Source organism: Rhincodon typus, chromosome 20, assembly GCF_021869965.1.
Source record: "Rhincodon typus isolate 14 chromosome 20, sRhiTyp1.1, whole genome shotgun sequence".
Taxonomy (NCBI): Eukaryota; Metazoa; Chordata; class Chondrichthyes; order Orectolobiformes; family Rhincodontidae; genus Rhincodon; species Rhincodon typus.
Window position 1 is genome coordinate 2838959 of NC_063351.1, and position 21626 is coordinate 2860584.

The 21626-nt window shown below is 43.4% G+C and overlaps 1 protein-coding gene across 2 annotated transcripts in view; it reads right to left on the minus strand.

The window, feature by feature from the left end:
- Window positions 1-21626, minus strand: part of sirt1 (sirtuin 1) — a 45960-nt gene that overhangs the window by 23877 nt on the left and 457 nt on the right. The window contains exons 2-4 of one of the 2 annotated variants that reach the window (XM_048608709.1): window positions 9644-9787; window positions 2858-3099; window positions 2283-2435 (exon numbers count right to left, since the gene is read on the minus strand). In XM_048608709.1, the coding sequence (XP_048464666.1) occupies window positions 2283-2435; window positions 2858-3099; window positions 9644-9787 (539 nt within the window). The remainder of the gene's footprint in view (window positions 1-2282; window positions 2436-2857; window positions 3100-9643; window positions 9788-21626) is intronic. The other variant, XM_048608710.1, reaches the window with a different exon arrangement.

Consider the following 21626-nt stretch of genomic DNA (forward strand, 5'->3'; position numbering starts at 1 on the left):
CCCCCCTCAGTGGTCGAGAACGCCCTCAACCGTGTCTCCCACATCTCCCGCAACTCATCCCTCACACCCCGTCCACGCAATAAGAACCAAAAAAGAATCCCCCTCGTCCTCACGTACCACCCCACCAACCTCCGGATCCAACGCATCATCCTCCGACACTTCCGCCATCTGCAATCCGACCCCACCACCAAAGACATCTTTCCCTCCCCACCCTTATCTGCTTTCCGGAGGGACAACTCTCTCCGTGACTCCCTTGTCCGCTCCACACTCCCCTCCAGCTCCACCACACCCGGCACTTTTCCCTGCAACCGCAGGAAGTGCTACACCTGCCCCCATACCTCCTCCCTCACCCCCATCCCAGGCCCCAAGAAGACTTTCCACATCAAGCAGATGTTCACCTGCACATCTGCCAATGTGGTATACTGCATCCGCTGTACCCGGTGTGGCTTCCTCTACATCGGGGAAACCAAGCGGAGACTCGGGGACCGCTTTGCAGAACACCTACGCTCGGTTCGCAACAAACAACTGCACCTCCCAGTCGCGAACCATTTCAACTCCCCCTCCCATTCCTCAGACGACATGTCCATCCTGGGCCTCCTGCAGTGCCACAACGATGCCACCCGAAGGTTGCAGGAACAGCAACTCATATTCCGCTTGGGAACCCTGCAGCCCAATGGTATCAATGTGGATTTCACAAGTTTCAAAATCTCCCCTCCCCCCACCGCATCCCAAAACCAGTCCAGCTCGTCCCTGCCTCCCTAACCTGTTCTTCCTCCCACCTATCCCCTCCTCCCACCGCATCCCAAAACCAGTCCAACTCGTCCCTGCCTCCCTAACCTGTTCTTCCTCCCACCTATCCCCTCCTCCCACCTCAAGCCGCACCTCCATCTCCTACCGACCAACCTCATCCCGCCCCCTTGACCTGTCCGTCCTCCCTGGACTGACCTATCCCCTTCCTAACTCCCTACCTACACTCACCTTTACTGGCTCCATCCCCGCCTCTTCGACCTGTTTGTTTCCTCTCCACCTATCCTCTCCTCTATCCCTCTTCTATCCGCCTCCCACTCTCTCCCTATTTATTTCAAAACCCCCTTCCCCTCCCCCTTTTCTGATGAAGGGTCTAGGCCCGAAACGTCAGCCTCTCTGCTCCTATGATGCTGCTTGGCCTGCTGTGTTCATCCAGCCCTGCACCTTGTTGTCTCGGATTCTCCAGCATCTGCAGTTCCTACTATCTCTGATTCAACTTGGAGATAAAGACAAGATATGCACGAGGAGCATGAAGCAACCAATAGCATCAATGAGAATGAATAAAAGTCAAGGAAAACAACAAGCAATGAGATCTCTACGTACCAGCACAAGCAGTGCTGCTTGGTAGTACAGAGCTTAAGCATAGCTAAAAATTGACAAGCAGTTGAAGTTTTTTGTCTTGCCCTCACCGAACTCGGATAGAAGAAACAGCCTTCCAAAAGGAACACAATTTTATATGCAATAAGAAGAGGGTTCTGATTGGTTGGGCCATTACTGGCATGGAGATACAACAATAACAGTTAACTGTCAATCTTAATTCTCAAACCTGGTAGAGTTTGATTGGTCAGGGTATTGCGACAGGAATGCAGCAGCAATTGACTGTCTCAATGACCCCGTTTTATGAAAAAGGTGCAATGTATATACAAATTCCTTCTGCCTCCATAAAGCAGGGTTCTGTGCATTTATGTAGACATTTCGAGCAGACACAAATGCATCCCACTACAAGCCCACTTAATGGCTTTAAAATGACCTTTTTATAAAATGAGCACAGTCCGGATTATTTAACAAATTATTTCCAATCGGAAAATCATATCCAATAGTGAATATACTTTTCTGAGGATTGCAAACATAGGCAGGTTGAGCACAATTAGCATGATGCCAGCTGTGAATGGTCAATGTATTGTCTGAGACGGTCCACCACTTGGGACATATGGCCTATGGACCTGGCATCTCACTGACGCAAACTCATTCAGCATGTCAATTACGCTCAACCTCATCAACTTGTCTCTTTGTGAATGTATAAGCACTTTTGTTCATGCTCACAAATGATCAATGGGGTAAAATTTGTAAATAAACAGTAACTAGGTGACACTGTTTGTGTATACATTTTTCAGGATCTGTCTTTTTGTTCTAACCTTACTATCTCAGTGTCTCTCTCTCTACTTGACCCTCTCTCTCCCCGTATCTCAACTTTTAAATCAATGCTGATAAGCATGTAACAAGTTTTTTAGAAAATTCTCATGCGAGATATTTACCTTTGCAAACTTAAAAAATGGCCGAGGGTCTTTCCTAAAATATTCAATATCAAACATGGCATGAGGATCTGGAAGATCTGGAAAATCTACTGCTAATCTAGCGTAGATTCCATCTCTCGATCTGAAGTCTGGTATTCCACATGAAACAGAAACCTGGAAAAACCCAAAAGCATATCAATCGACTCAAAGACAAAGAGGATATTTAACTTTGTTCGCTTTTCAACTGTTATTTCTACTTAAAAGTTTCAATAATTTAACCTGCTTTGCCAGTACAATGTTTAAACGTGTATCTTGTACAGTGGGGTTGGTTGGCTAAATGCTGAGCTAAACCGGTGAACAATGCAGTGGCACTGAGAGACTAATGAAATACTGACATTTCTAAATCACTGCAAACAAAATACAAACATGCTAGAAGACTAAAGGATTTACTCCTACTCTGTTTTACAATTTTTTCCACACATGGCACATTAATGCCACCAGGCAAAGTTTGGACATTTGTATATTTCTTCCTTGCTGGCCATTGCACTTACAGCAGGTAAGAGGATTGTAAAATTGTAATATTATTCAACACTTACCCCAGCTCCAGTGAGGACCATGATTTTTTTGCTCTCTTTCAAGATTCTCACCACATCCTCGAGGGTGTTAATATCTTTGCGCTTCTTCCGTTTTGGTGGTTCAGACAAAATGTTGAGAACAATCTGCCACAGTGTCATGTCATCGAGATCAGGTGGAGGACTGCTCCCTCTCAACAGATCCTTCAGGATAGACCGTGGATCCGTACCCAGCATAAGATGCTGCTGGACAAAACTGTAAGGACCTAGCCAGAAAGGGGAATGGGTAAAGTCAGGCATTTTAAAAGAAAAATATTCCAAAAGTAATCTGAATAGTGTCTAAGCTTTTTCAAATCATTTGAGGGCTACAAATTCTTCCACTTGAACTCCAACAGCTGTGGAAGCACATACCAGCGAACATCATGTGAAATGGAGCATACTCTTTGTCACTCTCACCATTAAAGCTAACAGGTAAATGGGGTGATTTGAGCAGATTCTGAAAGCTTGTGAAATTGAAAATCATAAAGAAACTGAAATGGAGGGAGACTGGGAAACATTATCCATGGCAAATGGAGTGTGTCTCTGTAGACAGTGAACATGCAGTTATAACAAGCAATCAGAAAACTAAATGGTATGCTAGCTTTTACTAGAAAAGGATCATGGAATCAGATGGTTACTGCACAGGAGGAAGCCATTGGTCCGTTGCGTCCATGATGACTCACTGCAAGAGGGGCTCAACTAGACCCAATCCGTGGCCTCTCCCCATAGCCCTGCAGATCTTTCAACCCCAGCCCTTCAGATAATTACCCAAGTCTATTTTAAAATGCATTACAGAATTTGCATTCACTGCACTCTCAGACAGTGCATTCCAGATCCTAACCAGTCACCACATAAAACATTTTTGTGGCCTTGGCTTATTTTAACAATCACTTTACATTGTGGTGTTCTGGTTTTGGATTCTTCCATCAACGGGAGTAATTTATCCTGTATCCACAGCCCTTAGATTGGAAAAACCTTTATCAGATCTTCTCCTAACCTTCTCTTCTCCTTGGAAGACAGTTCAAGTTTTCCAATCTATCCATCCAATTGGCTCCAGGGATGAGGAACTTCATTCTTGTAAATGCAAAACCAATGTTTTATGCAAGTTTATCATAGTTCCCATACATTTGGATTCTATTTTATAAATCTAGGATTCTATATGTTTTATTAACTGCTTTCTCAACCTGCCATAGAACATTCAATGATTGGTGTACATAAAATCCAGGTCCCTTTGCTCTTGCACCTCCTTTTGAATTATACCCTTCGTTTTATATTATCTCTGAATTACTTCACACTTCTACACTGAAATATAGAGTTACAAAAAAGTTTTACTACTTTTGTAATTGTAAAGGACCTTGGTGAGACTGGTGACACACACCTGGAGTAATGTTACAGTTTTGTTCTTCTCACGGAAAGAAGGATATTCTTGGTCTAAAGAGAATGCAATGAAAGTTTGCTAGATTCATTCTGGGAATGACACTGTTGTCATAGAATCCCTACAGTGTGGAAACAGGCCCTTTGACCAAACAAGCCCACACTGACCCTCAGAGCATCCCACCCAGACCCATCCCCCTAAAACCCACCTAATCTACACATCCCTGAACACTATGGGCAATTTAGCATGGCCGATCCACCTAGCCTGGACTGTGGGAGGAAACTGGAGCACCCAGAGAAAACCCACACAGACATGGGGAGAATATGCAAACTCCACACAGACATTCGCCCGAAGAGTGGAATGGAACCCGGGGACCTGGCGTTGTGAGGCAGCAGTGCTAACCACTGAGCCACTGTGCCGCACAATTTTTTTTTTTTCTTTTGTTTTATCCTTACCTCTCCCTGTCCACCCCAGAGCTGTCTGGGCCATTGCCGTGCCTCTGCCAAGCAGACGGATAGCTCCCCGCTCCAGCCCTCTGCCTGTCCCTCACTTGATGAGTGAGGAGAGCTTGAGTAGTAGACTAGGCCTAATTGCCTAAAATTTAGCACATTGAAAAATGATCACTTTGAAGCATAAAATTCTTAAGGGGCTTGAAAGGATAGATGCTGAGGAGGATATTTCCCAAGCTGGTGAATCTGGAGTTCAGTCAATCTCTCTGTAAGGCATTGACCATTCAAGACTAAGACGAGAAGGAATTTATTCAGAGGATCGAGACTTTCTGGACCTCTGACTGATGTGACTGTCAAGAAAGCACAACAATGCTCTTACTTTCTCAAGAGGCCAAGGAAATTCAGTAGGTCCATAAAGATCCTTACCAATTTTTATAGATGCACCATAGAAAGCATTCCATCCAGATGCATCAAGGTTTGGTATGGCAACTGCTCTGCCCAGTACCATAAGAAATTACAGCGTTGTAAACACAGCCCAGTCCATCACACAAGCCAACATTCTAACCATTGACTCCATCTATATTTCCCGCTGCCTCAGAAAGGCAACCAACATTATCAAAGATCCCTCCCACCTCGGTTATAATCTCTTCCAATCTCAAAAGCATTACACACATTCCAATAGATTCAAGAACAGCTTCTTACCCACTCTTATTAGACTTCAGAATGGACCTCTCAAATTTCAAACTTAATGTTGATCTTGCTCACTGTGCACCTTCTCTGCAGCCGTAACATTGTATTCCTCGTTTTGTTCTATTACTCTTATGCACTTTGTATGGTATGTTCTGCCTGCACTGCATGCAGAACAAAACTTTTCACTGTACCTAGGTTCGTGTGACGATAATAAAATCAAATCAAAACAAAACAAATCAAATCAAAAAACCCTCCAGTCCAAAAGGCAGATGTTTAGTCATTCAGCATTTCCAAGATACAAGCTGATAGATTTGGATACTAAAGGAATCAAAGGATATACAAATAGATTGATTTGTGGAGTTGAGGTGCAAGATCATCTCATTGAATGATAAAGTAGAACTGAAGAGCCAATGGCCTACTTCAATTTCTACTTTGTAAGTTTTTAACATACCTGCATACAAAAAACAACTTCACAAGTGATAAGAAATGGCGACAAAACTAAAGTAGAGGAGTCACTTTTCTCCACTATTCAAAAATGCCAAACTGTCTTGATATAGTTCCTTTAACAGTGCAAATTGTCCCCAAGCATTTCACAGAAGCATTGTCAGGCTGAATTCTGATAGTCAGAACAACTGTCCAAAAACAGGAAGCTAGAGAAAAATAATTTCTAAATGTCACAGCACAGCAACTAAAGCATGGCCACCAATGGTGTAAAGATTAAAACCGGAGATGTGTGAGAAGCTAATATTGGAGGAAGAGAGAGACCTCAGAGGATTGTATGACTGAAAGAAATTAGACATAGGAGGTCCAAGGACATGGAGGGATTGGAATACAAGGATGAGAATTTCCAAATCAAACAGTTGCCAGACCAGGAGCAGTGCAGATTAGCCAGCATGGGTAATGGATGCAAGTAGGATGTGGCCAGCGGAATTTGGAATGAGCTCATGTTTCTGGAAAATGACAGGTAAGTGGTGTGCAGTGGAACACTGTAAAAGGATGGTAGATCAACAAATGCAGGGATGCGGTTTTCAACAGGTAGATTGATGCAGGATTGAGAGCAGTGTTTTTTTGATACAGTGATGTTGATAATCTTGAAGAGAATGATATGGAGTTGGAAGCTCAATTAAGGTCAAGTATTTCAAGTTTGTAAATGGTTTTGTTCAGTTCAGATACTTTAAAGACAATTCATGGGATGTGCTCGACCAGCATTTATTGACCATTTTTCGTTGGCCTGAAGAAGGTGGTGGTGAGCTGCTTTCTTGAACTGCTGTAGTCCATGTGCTATAGGTAGACACACAATGCCATAGGGGGAAATTCCAGGATTTAGACCCAGCGACTGTGAAGGAACAGCGATAGATTTCCTAGTTAGGATGGTGAGTAGCTTGGTGGGGAACTTGCCCATGGTGTGCCCGTGTTATTTTCTGCCCTTGTCCTTCCAGGTGGTTGAGATCCAAGGTTTGGAAAGTGTTGTCTAAGTGAATTGTTGCAGCTGCTCTTGTAGATGGTACACCCTGCTGCCACCTTGCATCGCTGGAGGAGAATGGCATGCCAATCCAGCAGGTGCTTTGTCCTGGATGGTGTCAAGCTATTGTTGGAGCTGCTCTTACCCAAGTTAGTAGGATGTATTCCACCTCACTCCTTATTTGTGCCTTCCGATGAACAGGCTTTGGGGAGTTAGGAGATGAATTACACAGCCCTAGTCTTTGACTTGCTCTTGTAGCTACAATATTATATACCTGATTCAGTTCAGTTTCTGGTCTGTTGCTGGTGAGAGCTTTAGCGATGACAGTCCTAATGAACTTCACGGAGAAACGGTTAGATTCTCATTGAAGGAGGACATTAGCTGGTGCTTAAGTACTAGTAACTAACACTCCCGTCACATATCAACCTAAGCCTGGCTGTTGTCTGGGTCTTGCTCCATTTGGAAATGGCACTGTTTCAGGTAGATTCCTGGGATGGCAGGTTTGTAGATGAGGAAAGGCTGTGTCAATAAGGCCTGTAATCACTGGAGGTTAAAAGACTGCAATGTATAAAATTCTGTATTGCTGGACAGGACTAGATATGTTTCCCTTAGCCAAGGGGAGCCCAGAATATAGGGGAACAGCCTCAGAATACAGGTTAGACCATTACAGACTGAGCTGAGGAAAGATTTACTCACTCAAATTGGTGAACCTGGGGAACTCCCTAGTAAAGAAGGCTGTGGTGGTCAAGTCACTGTGTATGTTTAAAAAAGAAATATACATAGATTTCCAGACCCTAAAGACGTCGAGAGGTTATAGGGAGAGTGTAGGTGTATGGCAAACAAGAGCATCAGCCATGATAATTTGAACAGGGCCAAATGGCTTGTTGCTGCTTCTACTTTCTATGCTGCTACAGATTTAAGATCAGAAATCACACAACACCAGGTTATAGTCCAACAGGTTTATTTGAAATCACAAGCCTTCGGAGCCTCACTCCGAAAGCCTGTGTTTTCAAATAAATCTGTTGGACTATAACCTGGTGTTGGGTGATTTCTGACCTTGTCCACCCCAGTCCAACACTGGCACCTCCACATCATGATTCTAAGAGCTACAAATGAGGCAGTCACTCTCTCAGCTCTCTTGGTCCATGCATGAACCAAGGTTGTAATGAGGTCAGGAGCTGAGTGACCCTGAAGGAACCTGAACTGAGCATCAGTGGGCAGGTTATTGCTGAGCAAGTGCTGCAGAACAACAATGTCAATGACTCCTTCCATCAGCGTTCTGATCACAATCAGACTGATAGAGCAATAATTGGCCTGGTTGGATTCATTCTGCTTTTGTGAATAGGAAATACCTACTTCCAACATTGTCAGACAAATGCTACTGTTGTAGCTATATTGGGAAATGTTGGCTGGGGACATGGTTAATTCTGCAGCACAGATCTTCAGTATTATTACTGGAATGTTGTTAGGGCCCATAGGCTTTGAAGTATTCAATGCCTCCATCTTGATATTATGTGAACTGAATTGAATTGGCTGAAGTTTTGTACTTGTATTGCTGGGAACCTCAGGAGATGGCCAAGGTGGATCATCCACTCAACTGTTCTTTGCTGAAGATGAATGTAAATGCTTCACCTCGCCCTAGTTAGTTGTTTAACTCAACCACAATTCATGGCTAGATGTGGCAAGACGCAGAGGTTAGACTTTATCTGCAGATTGTGGATTGTTTAGCTCTATCACATGTGGATTCCACAATTTGACATGCAAGTAGTTCTGCTTTGTATCTTCATTTTTAGGTATGCCTGCTGCTGCTCAGCATACTCTCTGCATTCTTCATTGAACCAGGGCTGTTTCCCCAAGTTAGATAATGATGGTACACAGGTTGTGGTCAAGTAGAGTTTTTTGGCTACTGATGCCCCGCCTCATGGAATGTCTAGTTTTGAATTGCCAGACCTCTTCAAAGTTAATCTCACTTAGCACAACAGGAGTGCCACACGACACAATTGTAAGATATCCTTAATAGAGGGAAATGGGATGACTTCTCCACAAGGACTGTGCAGGGGTCACTTCTACCAATATTGACCCGATTATCCAGAGGCATAGAATAAGGTGGGCCTCACTCTGCAACTCTCACTGCAACTGGAGGAGGATAATAATTCTTGCAACTGTGCTTGTAATGGTTTATTGGAGACCAAAACAAAAATTTAAGGCATTATAGAGTCTGGCTCAAAATGATAAGGCTACACTGGAAAGAAATCTGCTAAATCTCTATATATTCGCCTCCTTTACTCAGTAGATTTGCTCCTTCATAAGGCAGCTTGTATGCACACAAGTGGCACCACTAAATCACCATCTCTTAAATTAGGTCACTTGAAATGGCTAATGGTATGCCCGAGTTTAATTGGATGCTGCAATATAAACTCACTACTGATGAAAAGGAACACGACTGCAGTCAGACATATACCCCAGATGACACCAGCACAGTATTTAAAAAGTACACTGTTTTAAAAACATACCTTGAAACACTAAGATCAAACAGTTTCACTATGCTAAGCTGCATGCTGTAAAGCAGAGAGTTTCAGAAGAAAAATTTTAGAGTGCTTAACAATAGACAGTGAGGTAGAGTGGGAGAGAATAGGAGTCAAGCAGGAAAATAAATTCCACTGACATCCATTGAGCACACCGAGTGCCAATAAAATCATACTATGTAGAGATGAAAAGTAACTTGTGCATAAATTAATACTATTTGAGCTTCCAGCTCTCTGCTAAGTAAAATAATCCATTAATTACATATTAACCTGCACCTATCCGGGTACGTGGAGTCCAGTCACTTGAGCTGGCGTGTGAGGTTTTGTCATCGTCATCACTTTCCCTGGAACGAACACCATTCGGAACAATTTCCTCAGAAGCAGCATTTACCTCATGTTCTCCAGGTAAGCCGGCTGAAATTTATTTTAAAAAAGAGAAGAAACCCTGTAAAACTACAGTTGATAAAAGTCAGTTTTTATGAGAAAGTGATCAACTGGGCACTGCAATATTATGCTACATGGGATCATGTGAAACTATCAACTAGCTGACAGTGGTTTGGATTTACCAAGCCAACTTCACACTTCTGGGCAGGTTTTTGAAGGAAACACTGTGGGAAGGTGTTCATCTGGCTCCCCATCCTAGTGTGCTTCTAACTGAGTCTTTTCCTGGAATCCCACATTTTTATGGTGCATCTAAACCACAGAAATGCATCATTTAATGTGTACTCCTGTCTTAAATGCACAGTAAAAATTGGGCACTGTCACTGAGCACATGTTACAATTAATTTCTCATTTTGTGGTTATTTGAGGAGAAAACAAATCACAAAATCCTCGGAATTAACACACACTCAACATAGTCACATATAAACAAACATTCTGCCTGGCAGATGACTAATGACAAATACTGCATGTCCTGATAAATTTCACAGCAAATCTAACTCCACACAAAACTTTAATCAAGGTTGTGACCTGTTCAACAGAAAGCCAAAGACAGCCCACCATGGTGAATACAGTTTGTTGGATCCAATAAGATCCACTGTTGTGAGTACAAACTGAGTAAATAAGATTCATAGAATCCCTACAGTGTAAAAACAGGCCATTTGGCCCAACAAATCCACACTGCTCCTCCGAAGAACATCCCACGCACACTCATTCCTCTACCCTTTTCCCTGTAACCCTGCATTTCCCATGGCCAATCCGTCTAACTTACACACCCCTGGACACTATGGGCAATTTAGCATGGCCAATCCACCAATGCACATCTTTGGACTGTGGGAGGAAACCAGAGCACTCGGAAGAAACCCATGCAGACACGGGGAGAATGTGCAAACTCCACACAGACAGTCGCCCGAGGGTGGAATTGAACCCGGGTCCATGGCCCTGTGAAGCAGACAACTGAGCCATCGTGCCGCCCATATTAGTAATGATCAGACCTTCCTATCTAATGTGTTAGCATTTACTGTAAATAGAACATAGTGAGGAATGAGATCAGTTTGAGACTGGTGCAGTTGGGAAAAGGAGCAAGTCAAACAGTCAGGAACAAAGCAAAGAACAAGGTAGGACTGATCAATTAAACTGCATTTATTTCAATGCAAGAACTGCATTCAATGCCTAACAGGTTAGGCAGGTGAACTCAGGGCATGGTTGGGAACATGGGACTGGGATATTGTAGCTATTGCAAAGACATGGCTCAGGTTGGACAGGACTGGCAACTTAATGTTAGGGTAAAGATGCTATACGATGGATGAGTGGTGGTGGTGGTGGTGGAGGGGTTGGGGGGGTGGAAAGAGAGAGAGAGAGAGAGAGAATGGGGAGTGGCGTTTTTGATGAGAGATAACATTACGGCTGTACGAAGGAAGGATGCTACCAGGAATACGTCCAGGGAAGTTATTTGAGTAGGACGGAAAAATAAAACAGGAATGATCACTTTATTGGGATTGTACTATAGACACCCCAATAGTCAACAGGAAATTGAGAAAACAAATTTGTAAGGAGATTTCAGTTATCTGTAAGAATAATAGGGCGGTTATGGATGGGGATTTTAAACTTTCCAAACATAGACTGGGACTGCCATAGTGTTAAGGACTTAGATAGAGAGGAATTTAAGTGTGTATGAGAAAATTTTCTCACTCAGTATGTGGATTGTACCAAGTAGAGAAGGGGTAAAACGTGACCTACTCTTGGGAAATAAGGCAGGGCAGGTGACTGAGATGTCAGTGAGGGAGCACTTTGGGGCCAGTGACCATAACCTTCTAGTTTTAAAATAATGATGGAAGAAGATAGACCAGATCTAAAAGTTAAAGTTCTAAATCAGAGCAAGGCCAGTTTTGACGGTATTAGGCAAGAACTTTCAAAAGTTGATTGGGGGTGGATGTTTGCAAGTAAAGGGGTGGCTGGAAAATAGGAAACTTTCAAAATTGAGATAACGAGAGTCCAGAGACAGTATGTCCCTGTTACGGTGAAGGGCAAGACTGGTAGGTGCAGGGAACGCTGGATGACTAGAGAAATTGAGCTGTTGGTGAAGAAAAAGAGGGAAGCGTATGTCAGCTTTAGACAGCAGGGATCGAGTGAATCCCTAGAACAGTATAAAAGCAGGAGTATACTTCAGAAGGAAATCAAAAGGGCGAAAAGGGGACACGAGATAGCTTTGGCAAATACGGTTAAGGAGAATCCAAAGGGATTCTACAAATACATTAAGGACAAAAGAGTAACTAGAGCCCCTTAAAGATCAACAAGGCTGCAATTGTATGGAACCGCAGGAGATGGGGGAGATACTAAATGAGTTTTTTGTATCAGTGTTTACTGTGGAAAAGAATATGGAAGATAGAGAACGTGGGGAAATAAATAGCGACATCTTGAAAAATATCCATATTACACAGGTGGTGGTGCTGGATGTCTTAAAACGCATAAAGGTATACCCTAGAACTCTGTGGGAAGCTAGGGAAGTGATTGCTGGGTCCCTTGCTGAGATAGCCACAGTTGAGGTGCCGGAAGACTGGAGGGTGGCTAACGTGGTGCCTCTTTTTAAAAAAGGTGATAAGGAAAAGCCAGGGAACTACAGACCGGTCAGCCTGACATCAGTGGTGTGTAAGTTGTTGGAGGGAATCCTGAGGGACAGGATTTACATGCATCTGGAAAGGCAAGGACTGATTAGGGATAGTCAACATGGCTTTGTGTGTAGGAAATGGTGTCTAACTTGACTGAGTTTTTTGAAGAAGTAATGAAGAGGATTGAAGAGGGCAAAGCCTTGGGTGTGATCTATATGGACTTCAGTAAGGCATGTGACAAGGTTCCTCATGGTAGACAGGTTAGCAAGGTTAGATCACATCAAATAGAGGGAGAACTAGCCATATGGATACAGAACTGCATCAAAGGTAGAAGACAGAAGGTGGTGGTTAAGGGTTGTTTTTCACGCTGGAGGCTTGTGACCAGCGGTGTGCCACAAAGATCAGTGCTGGGTTGATTGCTGTTTGTCATTTATATAAAAGATTTGGATGTGAACATAGGGGGCATGGTTAGTAAATTTACAGATGATGCCAATATTGCAGGTGTAGCGAACAGTGAAGAAAGATACCTCAGAGTACAACTGGATGGTGATCAGATGGGCCAATGGGCCGAGGAGTGGCAGATGGAATTTAATTTAGATAAATGCGAGGTGCTGCATTTTGGAAAGGCAAATCAAGGCAGGACTTATACACTTAAGGGTAAGGTCTTATGGAGTGTTGCTGAACAAAGAGACCCTGGAATGCAGGTTCATAGTTCCTTGAAAGTGCAGTCCCAGTAGACAGGATAATGAAGGCGGCATTTGGTATGCTTGCCTTTATTGATCAGTGCATTCAGTGTAGGATTTGTAAGTCATGTTGTGGCTGTACAAGACATTGGTTAGGCCACTACTGGAATACAGCATTCAGTTCTGGTCTCCATGCTTAAGGAAGGACAGTGCATAACTTGAAAGGGTTCAGAAAAGATTTGCAAGGATGTTACCAGAGTTGGAGGGTTTGAGCAATAGGGAGAGGCTGACTAGACTGGAGCTCTTTTCCCCTGGAGCATCGGAGGCTGGGGGGGTGCTTATAGAGATTTATAAAATCACGAGGGGCATGAACAGGGTAAACAGACAAAGTCTTTTCCCTGGGGTGGGGGAGTCCATAACTATAGTGCATGGGTTTAGGGTGAGAGGGGAAAGATTTAAAAGAGAGCTAAAGGGCAACTGGTACATGTATGGAGTGACCTGCCAGAGGAAGTAGTGGAGGTTGGTACAATTACAACATTTAAAAGGCATCGGGATGGGTATATGATTAGGAAGGGTTTAGAGGGATATGGGCCAAACGCTGACAAATGGGACTAGACTAACTTAAGATATGTGGTCAGCATGGACGAGTTGGACCGAAAGGTCAGTTTCCATGCTGCACCGCTCTATGGCTCTCTAGTTAATATGAGCAGCAGTAGGCCATTCGTCCCTTGGAACCTTCTCTGCCATTCAATTAGACCATGGCTGATCTTCTACATCAATGCCATTTTCTTATACTTCCAACCTCAATGTATCTAGTAACTAGAATCTATCAATCTCTGGTTTGAGCAATCTCAGTGAGTCAGTCTCTGTATTCCTCTGGGGTAGAGAATTTCAAAGATTCACCAGCCTCTGAGCGAAGAAATTCCTCCTCAACTCAGTCCTAAATGGTCTATCCCTTACCCAAAATATTAAACCAGAGTCTTGATAGAAAACAGAAGTCACCATTTTTTAAAAAAGTCATCAGGCTGCATTATCGTCGTGAATATTTTGGTGACAGTTATGAGCTGTTTCTACATATAAATTTTCAGTTGAATATTACAGAAACTGCTTCTCAATTAAAAGTACTAAAAAGACTGCACTTATAAAACAACTTTGATAAACGCAGGATGTTCCAAACTGTCTAGTAATGAAGTACTTTTTGAACAAGTCATTTGGTGATACAGAATTTCTAATCACTGAAAGGACATATTTTGTTGAAACTTTTTACCTTGTATACAAGAATGCAATTTGCAAGAAATACCAAAGTAAAGGAAAAATATCTACACTTTGAAAGAACTGATGAGTGGTTGATAAGCACGCTGGTTGGGACAGGAATTACCATGGAGAATGCACTAATTGATGACTGACAGTTAACTGCTAGGCTTTGTTTAAATTTTAAACCAAGCAAGTAGACTCGGAATTGACTCCAAGACATTGACTCAAGAATGCACTGGAGAATGGCAGTCACCTATTTTGAAAGTTGAAACCAGCAAAGTTAGTGCACACGCGCCTTTTGCCTGTAAAAGGGGTACAGTGGCTCAGTAGTTAGCATTGCTGCCTCACAGCACTAAGGAGCCGGGTTTGATTACAGCCTTGGGCAACTGTGTGGAGTTTGCACATTTTCCCCGTGTCTGCCCAGGTTTCCTCCCACAGTCCAAAGATGTGGAGGTTAGGTGGACTGGCCATGCTAAATTGCCTGTAGTGTCCAGGGTTGTGCAATCTAAGTCGGTGAGCCATGGGAAATGCAGGGTTACAGGGACTGGGTGGGATGTTCTTCAGAGGGTCCCTGGGGACACAATAGGTTAAATGGCCTGCTTCCACACTGTAGGGCTTCTATGAAAGAACAGGGGCCTGTGCATTAATAAACACAGATTCCAGTACACACCATGAGAACCTGAACAGTTGTCTGTGTAACTTTTTTTAAAAGATTAATAAATGCTGTCCAATCACAGAATTGCATTTAATGCTGGACCCTTACTAATTTTGCAAGCGGCAGTTGCAACAAAATGCATATTTTGTCAGGAATACTTTTTGAAATGTTAAAATGTAAGAAAGCTGGCAGCCAATTTGCAAACAGCAATCCATGTCCACAAACAGTTTTTGATATCAACCATGATTTTTTTTGGCAACACTGGGAAAGAGATAGTGTTCAGAATTCTCTGCACCTGTAACTTATGGGGCTTTTTATTTCCAACTGTGGCTTAAGGTTGTATTTAAATTGGATTTAGATTCTCCCACAGCTTAGATTCCTTGCTCAAATCACTGTTTATCACCGAGAGGGTGATGGAAGTTTGGAATTTATTGTTTGCAAACGTGTTAGAAGTCGAACCCTCATGTTTAAGAAGTACTTGAAAGTACATTAGTAATTGAAACACCACAGCATACAAGACCAAGGGACAAGTGCTGGAACATGGGACTAGATTAGTTAGGTACATGCTAACTGACCCAGACACACAGGGTCTCTTTAAATTCTGATACTCAAACTGCACTATGCCATCTGCACCATTCCTTCTTCAAACTGTAACCTAAGATAAACATAAACTTTTAAACAGCTCTACTTTTACTTATTTTTATAGTTTCAGTTGTTGTATTTCCTGCATATAGATAAGCTTGTTCCCCTAACAAAGGCCTCACTACGTCCGTCCACCTTGTGTGCCTCTATTGATGGCAGAACTTTGATTTTAATCTCTGACCAGAACTTCCTTCTGAAATTATTTCCCCTTGCTTTGCCCCTCCCCGTTTGTACATTTTATTAAAACCTATTTATTCAAGTGCATGTTTCTTCAATTCCAGAGTCATACAGCATGGAGACAGACCCTTCAGTCCAACCAGTGCATGCTGACCTTAATCTAGTCCCACTTGCCTGTGCTTGGCCCATATCCCTCCAAACATTTCTTATTCATGTACTTACCCAAAATGTCTTTTAAATGGTGTAACCGTACCCGCATTAACCACTTCCTCTGAAAGTTCATTCTACACACAAACCACAGTGTGTTAAAAAAAAAACCCTCACGTCTTTTTAAAATCTTTCTCCTCTCACCTTAAAAATATGACCCCCCCCCACCAGACTTGAAATCCCCAGCCTAGGGAAAGGACACTTGCCATTCACCTTATCTATACCCCTCATTATTTTATAAATCACTATAAGGTCACCACTCAACCTCCTCCAGTGAAGAAGTCCCACCTTATTCAACCTCTACTTATAACTCAAACCCTATATTCCCACAACATCCTGGTAAATCTCTTCTGAACCCTCTCCAGTTTAATAATATCCTTCCTTTAACAGGGAGATCAAAACTGGACACAGTACTCCAGAAGAGGACTTACCAATGTACTGTACAACCTCAAAGTAATGTCCCAGCTCCCATACTCAAAAGTCTGAGCAATGAAGGCAAGCATGCTAAACACCTTCTTAATCACCCTATATGTGACGCAAACTTCAAAGAATTATGTACCTGAACCCCTAGGTCTCTCTGTTGTACAACACTGCCCAAGGGCCTACCTTTCATTTGTTTGTTTTACCAAACTACAATACCTTTACTTCAGATTGGTGCCTATTCTTACTTTACCATGATGCATCCTCAGAGACATTTCCACCTCACCCGGCGAACACCTAACTTATTGGTGTCAAGTGTAAACAAATGAGATTACAAATAAACTCAAGACATAAATACATCTTAATCTTGAAAGTAAAACAGAGTTTTGTGTTAGAACAGTTAATTTATAAAATCTCATGATGCATATTAACTGTTCAACCATCTTTCCTGGAATTGTACAGGTACAGTGCACTGACAATTTGCTCTGCATCAACGTTGCAACTTTTACAACTGATCAGCTTTAACTAATGCTAGCACTGACAGGTACATGAGGAAAAAAGGAACAATGTTATATTGCATCATTGAGGTGGAGTAGGGGAGAAAGTAGTTGGAGTGGTGCATATGGACCAGTTGGCCTGATGGCCTGTTTTCAGGTGTGGAATTCTAAAAGAATGAGATGTGATCTCATGAGGATTCTTAAGGGGCTTGACACGGTAAATGCTAAGAGGGATGTTTCCCCTCAGGGGAGAGTCTAGGACCAGAGAGGATAGTTTCAGAAATAAAGGAGTGTCAATTTAAGACTGAGATGAGACACATTTCTTTGCTGAGAGTTGAGGGTCTCTAGAACGTCTTGTCACAGAGAGCTGTGGAGGTAGAGTCCATAAGTGTATTTAAGGCTGAGATAGAAACAATCTTGCGCAGCAAGGAAATCAAGGGTTCTTGGGAAAATGCAGGAAAATATATGCAAGAAATGTTACAACAGCCATGATCCTATTGAATGGCAAAACAGACTTGAAGGTCCGAACAGTCTACTCGTGGTGTTATTGCTTATAGGTCATGCAAGGTATTGGTCACCACACTACCAGAAGGATGGGGACGCTTTGGAGAATGTAGAGAAAAGGTTTAGAAGGATGTTGCCTGGTATGGGGGAATTTTAGCTATGAAGAAAGGTTGGATGGACTGGGCTTGTTTTCACTGGAATGCAGGAAGTTGAGGGGCAACCTGATAGAAGTTTATAAGATTGCGAATGGCATGGATAAGAGTGCAGAGTATGAGGCAGGGTGGAGGGATCAATTACTAGGGGACACTGGTTCAAGACGCGGGGTGGGGAAGGAGCATTATAGGGGTGTGCCAGGCAAGTTTTTCACACAAAGGGTGGTGAATGCCTGGAACACATTGCCAGAGGAGGTGGTGGAAGCAGACACAATAGCAGCATTCAAGAAACACCCGGACAAATAGACGAATAGGAAGGGAATAGAGGTATACATATCATGTAAGTGAAGACAGTAGGGAAGGGAAAATGTGTCAGCGCAGGCTTGGATGGCTGAAGGGCCTTTTCCTGTGCTGTATTGTTCTTTATTAGCCATAATTATGACACCGCCCATCATGAGATGCAGAAGCAGAACTTGAAACACAATCATATAACTAGTTTCAGAACCAGAAAAGGTAAATTCTTCCTTGGTCAACAATTGAGTTAAGAAAGGAAGTCTCAACAGATTGTGACTTTGTAGCTTTTGGAAGATTTTAAAAATTCATTTTATGCAATATGGGTATCATGGGTTGGGCCAGCATTTATTGCCCAGCCCTAGTTGCCCTCGAGAAAGTGGTGTGAGCTGTAGGTAGACCCATACTGCTATTAGGGAGGAAATTACTGCATTTTAACCCAGCAACAGGGAAAGAGTGGCAATACAAGGTGATGAGTAGTTTGGAGAGGTACTTGCAAGTGGTGTTTCCATGTGCCTGCTGTCCTTGTCCTTCTAGATACAAGTGGTCGTGGGTTTCGAAGGTGCTATCTAAGGAGCCTGAGTTTTGCCAGTCCATCCTAGCAGATGCCACACACTGCTGCTACTAAACATCAGTGGAGGGGGAAGCAGATGCTTGTGGACGCAGTGCGAATCAAGTGGGCTGCTTTGTCCTTGACGTGGTCAAGCTTAAGTGTTAGAACTGCACTCATCCAGTAAAGTGAGAAATATTTCATCACACTCCCGACTTATGCCTTGTTGGTAGAGTTCATGCTTTTGGGAGTTAGGGGGTGAGCTACCTGCTGCATGACTCCTAGCCTCTGATTTACTCTAGTAGCCATTGTATTTATATGGCTAGTCCAGTTCAGTTTCTGGTCTATGGTAACCCCCAGAATGTTGAGTGAAGAGATTCAGGGTGCTAATTCCATTGAATCTCAAGAGATGATGGTTAAATTCTCTATGCATGGCACAAATGTTACTTGTCACTTTTTAAGACTAAACCGACATATTGTGCAAGTCTTGCTTCATTTGAACATGGGCTACTTCAGTCTGAGGAGTTGTGAATGGTTTTGACCACTGTGCAATCAAACATCGACAAAGATACCACTTCTGTCCTCATGATGGATGGTAGGTCATTTAAGAAGCAGCTGAAGATGGTTGAGCCAAGGACCCTACTGCAAAGAAGTCTTGGAACGGAGATGTCCAATCACCAAAGACCACAACCAACATCATTTGTGCCAGCTATGAGTCCAACCAATGGAGACATTTTGTCCAATTCCCACTGATTGCCGTTTTGCAAAGGCAGCTTTATGTCACACTCAGTCAAATGCAGCCTTGACTTCAAGGGTAGTTGCTCTCACCTCAAAATTTCAGCTCTTTTGTCCATATTTGAACCAAGGCTGTCATAAAAGAATGAGTTGAAATAGCCCTGCGGAAACCAAACTGGGCATTACTGAGCAGGTTATTGCTAAGCAAGTGCTGCGTGGACAATGACACCTTCTAATACTTGGCTGACAACTGAGAGTCGACTGACAGAACAGTAGTTGGCCGGGTTGGATTTGTCCTGCTGTGTGTGTACAGGACGTACCTGAGCAAATTTCCATATGGTCAGGTAGATGCCAGTGTTGCAGCTGTACTGGAACAGCTTGTCCAGGGTGTGGCAAGTTGTGGAGCACCAGACTCCAGTTCTATTATCGGTATGTTGTGAGGGCCCAGAACCTTCACAGGATACAATGTCTTCAATAGTTTCTTGATATCGCATAGATTGAATTGAATTGGCTGAAGACTGACATATATGATGTTGAGGACCACTGGAGAAGGCCAAGAGGGATTATCCATTTGGCAATACTGGTTGAAGGTTTTTGCAAATGCTTCAGCCTTATGTTTTACATTGGTGTGGTAGCCATCCCCATTGTTGAGGATGGACCTCCTCCAGTGAGTTGTTTAATTGTCAACCACCATTCAGGTCTGGACATGGCAGAACTGCAGAGCTTAGATCTGATCTGTTGGTTGTGGAATTGCTTAGCTCTGTCTATCACGTGCTGCCGATGCTGTTTGGCACGCATGTAGTCCTGCTTTGTCATAACACTGGTTGACACCTCGTTTTTGGGAATGATAGGTGCTGCTCCTGGCATGGCCTCCTGCACTTTCCGTTGAATCAGGGTTGATCCTCTGGCTTGATGTCAAAGCTAGAATGGGGGAATATGCCAGGCCATGAGGTTGCAGATTGTGTTTGAACAGAATTCTGCTGCTGTCGATGATCCACGATGTCTCACGGATGCCCAGTCTTCAGTTGCTAGATCTAGTCAATCTCATTTAGTGACACACAACATGATGGAGGGTATTCTCAACGAGAAGACCAGGTTTTGTCTCAACAAGGACTGTATGGTGGTCACGCTTATCAATACTGTCATAGACAGATGCATCTGCGGTATAGCAGATTTGAGAGGATGAGATTGGTGAGGGTAAGGTCAGCTATGTTTTCTTGTCTTGTTCCCTCACACCTGCTGCAGATCCAGCCTAGCAGCAATGTCCTTTAGGACCCGAGCAGCTCAATGAGTAGTGCAGCTACCAAGAAACTCTTGGTGGTGGATACTGAAATCCCACACCCAGGGTACATTTTGCCACCCTCATTCCTTCCTCCATGTATTATTTAACATGGAGGAGTACTGATTCATCAGCCAAGGGAGGATGGCATATGGTAATCAGCAGGAAATTTTTGGTCCACATTTGGCCTAGTGCCTTGAGACTTCATGGTGTCCGGAGTCAATGTTGAGGACACCCAGGGTAATTTCCCTGGCCCCACCACCCTCCCCTGAACACCCCCGCTACTGTGTACCACTGTGCCACCACCTTTGCTGCGTCTGCCTGACAGTGGGACATCATCTATAAGGTATGATTCTGTGAGTGTGAGACTATGTCAGGTTGTTGCTTGACTCAGAGACAGCTGTCCCAGTTTTAGCAATGGTCCCAGGTGTATGTAAGGAGGATTTTGCAGGGTCAACAGAGCTGTGTTTGCTGGTGTTGTTTCTGGTACCTAGGTCAAAATGAGGTGGTAGTCTGATTTTAATTCTTCCATAAGACGTTCTAGTCATTTTCACAAGTCAGTCATAGATAGCAGGGAAAAGTCAACCATATTGCTGTAGGCTGTAGACTTGCTTGCCGAACAAGTGTGTTCGATTGCAAATGTTTTGTCATCCTGCTAGATAACGTTGTCAGTGCTCACCAGGACGCACTGACAATGTTACCTACAGGGTGCACAAGTGTCTGCAATCAAACACACTGGCTCGGCGAGCAAGTCTACAACCTCATCCACAACCTGAGCTACAAGTCTTCTCAAAAATATTGCAGTAGAACTGGGGTAATGTAGGCCAGACCAGATAAGAGCGGAAGTTACCTTCCCTAGAGAACATCAGCAAATCAAACAGATTTTTTGATCAATGGTTTCGTAGCAATTAGACTCTGGTGAATTCAAAGCTCTCCATCTGCCATGGTGGGAATCAAACTCAGTACAACGCCTGAGTCTAGTGGTAATACCACTGTGCCACCTCCTGCCCTATTCACTGCTAATCAGCCAACTGTCATTCAGCACCCACTTACTACCCTTTGGCCATCCCACCCCTTACCTCAGCTCCATTTGATAGCTGTCTGCCTTTGTTACCACTGCTCTCCTCCCCACAGTGTCCTGTACACACAACCCCCACCCC